The following is a 5388-nucleotide window of genomic DNA, read 5'->3' on the forward strand; positions in this document are numbered from 1 at the left end:
CAACAACACAAAAGATATCTCTGGTCAACCAGCTTCCTAACATAAGTAGGCCTACCCATTACAGACAACAGAGCTGCAGTGTTTAACATAGCATAACATAGGCCTACCCATTACGGACAACAGAGCTGCAGTGTTTATAGCATAGCATAGCATAACATTAGGCCTACCATAGCATTAAGGGACAACAGAGCTGCAGTGTTTATAGCATACCATAACGTAGGCCTACCCATTAAGGACAACAGAGCTGCAGTGTTTATAGCATTAACGTATACCCATTACGGACAACAGAGCTGCAGTAGCATAATAACGTAGGCCTACCCATTAAGGACAACAGAGCTGCAGTGTTTATAGCATAGCATAACGTAGGCCTACCCATTAAGGACAACAGAGCTGCAGTGTTTATAGCATTACGGACAACAGAGCTGCAGTGTTTATAGCATAGATAACGAGGGTAGGCCTACCCATTAACAAACAGAGCTGCAGTGTTTATAGCATAGCATATGAACGGACAACAGAGCTGCAGTGTTTATAGCATAGCATAACGTAGGCCTACCCATTAAGGGACAACAGAGCTGCAGTGTTTATAGCATAGCATAACAGAGAGTGGGGCCTACCCATTACGGACAACAGAGCTGCAGTGTTTATAGCATAGCATAACGTAGGCCTACCCATTAAGGACAACAGAGCTGCAGTGTTTATAGCATAAACATAGGCATAGCTATGCAGGACAGAGAGTGTTTATAGCATAGCATAACGTAGCACCCACATGACAACAGAGCTGCAGTGTTTATAGCATAGCATAACGTAGGGTAGGCCTACCCATTACGGACAACAGAGCTGCAGTGTTTATAGCATAGCATAACGTAGGCCTACCCATTAAGGACAACAGAGCTGCAGTGTTTATAGCATAGCATAGCATAACATAGGCCTACCCATTAAGGACAACAGAGCTGCAGTGTTTATAGCATAGCATAACGTAGGCCTACCCATTACGGACAACAGAGCTGCAGTGTTTATAGCATAGCATAACGTAGGCCTACCCATTACGGACAACAGAGCTGCAGTGTTTATAGCATAGCATAACGTAGGCATAGCTATGAAGGACAGAGAGTGTTTATAGCATAGCATAACGTAGGCCTACCCATTACGGACAACAGAGCTGCAGTGTTTATAGCATAGCATAACGTAGGCCTACCCATTAAGGACAACAGAGCTGCAGTGTTTATAGCATAGCATAACGTAGGCCTACCCATTACGGACAACAGAGCTGCAGTGTTTATAGCATAGCCTAACATAGGCATAGCTATGCAGGACAGAGAGTGTTTATAGCATAGCATAACGTAGGCCTACCCATTACGGACAACAGAGCTGCAGTGTTTATAGCATAGCATAACATAGAGGTAGCCATGGAAGGACAGAGAGTGTTTATAGCATAGCCTACCATAGAGCATAGCATGAAGGATAGAGAGTGTTTATAGCATAGCCTACCATAGGCATAGCTATGAAGGACAGAGAGTGTTTATAGCATAGCATAACATAGGCATAGCTATGAGGACAGAAGTGTTTTCTTAGCATAACATAGCCTGCTATGAAGGACAGAGAGTGTTTATAGCATAGCCTAACACTGAAGGCACTCTAGCTATGAAGGACAGAGAGTGTTATATTGTAGCATAACATAGAGGTAGCTATGAAGGACAGAGAGTGTTTATAGCATAGCATAGCATAACACTTGAAAGAGTAGCTATGAAGGACAAGAAATTGTTTATAGCATAGCATAACATAGAGGTAGCTATAAGGACAGAGAGTATTTATAGCATAGCATGCTGCAGTAGCGATGAGAAGGACAGAGTGTTTATAGCATAGCCTAACATAGGCATAGCTATGAAGGACAGAAGTGTTTATAGCATAGCATAACATAGAGGTAGCTATGCAGGACAGAGTGTTTGAAGCGCAGCATAACATAACTAGAGGATGTAAAATGGCTAGTAACTGATCTTCCTTGATAATTTGGACCCAGATATTCCCACTCTCAGAGCTGGGAGCGAACACGTAGAGTCCCGAGTCATACACCACCCTGGCAGAGAGAATGAATATCTGGCGTCATATTGGCAGTAAATGCAACGCATCATAATGCTGTTGTCAACGTGGGAAGATGGAGGAAAGGAAACCGCACACTGCTCTTGATAGGATCACTGATCTTTAATAAGCGCTACGTATCCGCCTCACGGCCCGTCAGAGCGCTTTTTCAGTTTAAAAAAAAAAAGTTTAAAAAAATATATACAGTGCCTTATGAAAGTATTCGGCCCCCTTGAACTTTGCGACCTTTTGCCACATTTCAGGCTTCCAAACATAAAGATATAAAACTGTATTTTTTGTGAAGAATCAACAACAAGTGGGACACAATCATGAAGTGGAAATCGACATTTATTGGATATTTCAACCTTTCTTAACAAATCAAAACTGAAAAATTAGGCGTGCAAAATTATTCCAGCCCCTTTACTTTCAGTGCAGCAAACTCTCTCCAGAAGTTCAGTGGGGATCTCTGAATGATCCAATGTTGACCTAAATGACTAATGATGATAAATACAATCCACCTGTGTGTAATCAAGTCTCTAGTATAAATGCACCTGCACTGTGATAGTCTCAGAGGTCCGTTAAAAGCGCAGAGAGCATCATGAAGAACAAGGAACACACCAGGCAGGTCCGAGATATTGTTGTGAAGAAGTTTAAAGCGGTTTGGACAAAGATTTCCCAAGCTTTAAACATCCCAAGGAGCACTATGTGCAGAGCGATAATATGAAATGGAAGGAGTATCAGACCACTGGAAATCTGCAAGACCTGGCCGTCCCTCTAAACTTTCAGCTCATACAAAGGAGAAGACTGATCAGAGATGCAGCCAAGAGGCCCATGATCACTCTGGATGAACTGCGAGATCTACAGCTGAGGTGGGGACTCTCTGTCCATAGGACAACAATCAGTCGTATATTGCACAAATCTGGCCTTTATGGAAGAGTGGCAAGAAGAAAGCCATTCTTAAAGATATCCAAAAGTGGCGTTTAAAGTTTGCCACAAGCCACCTGGGAGACACACCAAACATGTGGAAGAAGGTGCTCTGGTCAGATGAAACCAAAATTGAACTTTTGGCAACAATGCAAAACGTTATGTTTGGTGTAAAAGCAACACAGCTCATCACCCTGAACACACCATCCCCACTGTCAAACATGGTGGTGGCAGCATCATGGTTTGGGCCTGCTTTTTCTTCAGCAGGGACAGGAAGATGGTTACAATTTGATGGGAAGATGGATGGAGCCAAATACAGGACCATTCTGGAAGAAAACCTGATGGAGTCTGCAAAAGACCTGAGACTGGGACGGAGATTTGTCTTCCAACAAGACAATGATCAAAACATAAAGCAAAATCTACAATGGAATGGTTCAAAATAAACATATCCAGGTGTTAGAATGGCCAACTCAAAGTCCAGACCTGAATCCAATCAGGAATCTGTGGAAAGAACTGAAACTGCTGTTCACAAATGCTTCCATCCAACCTCACTGAGCTCGAGCTGTTTTGCAAGGAGGAATGGGAAAAATTCAGTCTCTCGATGTGCAAAACTGATAGAGACATACCCTGCGACTTACAGCTGTAATCGCAGCAAAAGGTGGCGCTACAAAGTATTAACTTAAGGGGGCTGAATCATTTGCACGCCCAATTTTTCAGTTTTTGATTTGTTAAAAAGTTTGAAATATCCAATAAATGTCGTTCCACTTCATGATTGTGTCCCACTTGTTGTTGATTCTTCACAAACAAATACAGTTTTATGTCTTTATGTTTGAAGCCTGAAATGTGGCAAAAGGTCGCAAAGTTCAAGGGGGCCGAATACTTTCGCAAGGCACTGTATGTTGTTGTTTTTTTTAAATATGTTTTTTTTTAAACCCAAAAGCTCTGACGTATACCGATACGTAACGCTTATTAAAGATCAGTGATCATATCAAGAAGAGTGTGCTGTTTCCTGTTCCTTCATGTTGTTCAACTGTTACCATGCACCTGCTAAAAAGATAGCTCAGATGTGCTAGGGACCTTTTGAATGTTGAACATGGAAGACTGACAAACTATCTCTTTATATTTCTCAATATTGATCAATCAACCGATCAATCTCACTTGGAAGGGGTATTTGTTCTGACAGGGTACGACTCCTCCTCCATTCTTCACGATCTCCACACACCTGACTTTCTGCAGGTCGATGGATCCCTTCTTAAACTTCTTCTGTTAACAACGAACAGAGAGACAGAAGGACAGAACACAGTAAGGTATTGGACAGCAGAGAGACTGAAGGACAGAACACAGTAAGGTATTGGACAGCAGAGAGACAGAAGGACAGAACACAGTAAGGCATTGGACAGCAGAGAGACAGAACACAGTAAGGTATTGGACAGCAGAGAGACAGAAGGACAGAACACAGTAAGGTATCGGACAGCAGAGAGACAGAACACAGTAAGGTATTGGACAGCAGAGAGACAGAACACAGTAAGGTATTGGACAGCAGAGAGACAGAACACAGTAAGGCATTGGACAGCAGAGAGACAGAACACAGTAAGGTATTGGACAGCAGAGAGACAGAACACAGTAAGGTATTGGACAGCAGAGAGACAGAAGGACAGAACACAGTAAGGCATTGGACAGCAGAGAGACAGAACACAGTAAGGTATTGACAGCAGAGAGACAGAACACAGTAAGGTATTGGAGAGCAGAGAGACAGAACACAGTAAGGTATTGGACAGCAGAGAGACAGAAGGACAGAACAAAGGATATAGGACCAGTGTGATTAGAGAGATAAAGGACATAGGACCAGTCTAATAGGAGAGATAAAGGATATAGGACCAGTCTGATAGGAGAGATAAAGGACATAGGAGCAGTCTGATTAGAGAGATAAAGGACATAGGAGCAGTCTGATTAGAGAGATAAAGGACATATGACCAGTCTGATAGGAGAGATAAAGGACATATGACCAGTCTGATAGGAGAGATAAAGGATATAGGACCAGTCTGATTGGAGAGATAAAGGACATAGGACCAGTCTGATAGGAGAGATAAAGGACATAGGAGCAGTCTGATAGGAGAGATAAAGGATATAGGAGCAGTCCATACACAACCAGAACGGTATGTCTGCCAGTCTCACCTCTGCTCTGAACTCATAGTATGTGAGCTTGGTCTTGGTGAGGACGAACACTCGCTCCTTGTAGTTCAGCGGTGAAGTTAATCTCTTCTGCTGAGACCGCTTCATGAGGGTCTCCTCCAATAGCGGGTCAGCACTCATCTCGACCCCGCCCACTCCCTCCACCCTGCCATCTAATACTGACTGGACCCACCCGGACGGGAGAGGAGAGGAGGG

The 5388-nt window shown here is 43.2% G+C and overlaps 1 protein-coding gene across 1 annotated transcript; it reads right to left on the reverse strand.

Moving 5' to 3' along the window:
* Positions 1 to 4125: 4125 nt before the first annotated feature.
* On the reverse strand, positions 4126 to 5388 carry LOC135566924 (tyrosine-protein kinase Tec-like). Its single transcript, XM_065014483.1, has 2 exons — positions 5176 to 5388; positions 4126 to 4263 (listed from the first exon to the last, which is right to left on the reverse strand). The coding sequence occupies exons 1-2, from the start codon at positions 5311 to 5313 to the stop codon at positions 4141 to 4143; spliced, it is 261 nt and encodes an 86-aa protein (XP_064870555.1). The 5' UTR covers positions 5314 to 5388; the 3' UTR covers positions 4126 to 4140.

This window comes from Oncorhynchus nerka, unplaced genomic scaffold (assembly GCF_034236695.1).
Source record: "Oncorhynchus nerka isolate Pitt River unplaced genomic scaffold, Oner_Uvic_2.0 unplaced_scaffold_2983, whole genome shotgun sequence".
NCBI lineage: Eukaryota > Metazoa > Chordata > Actinopteri > Salmoniformes > Salmonidae > Oncorhynchus > Oncorhynchus nerka.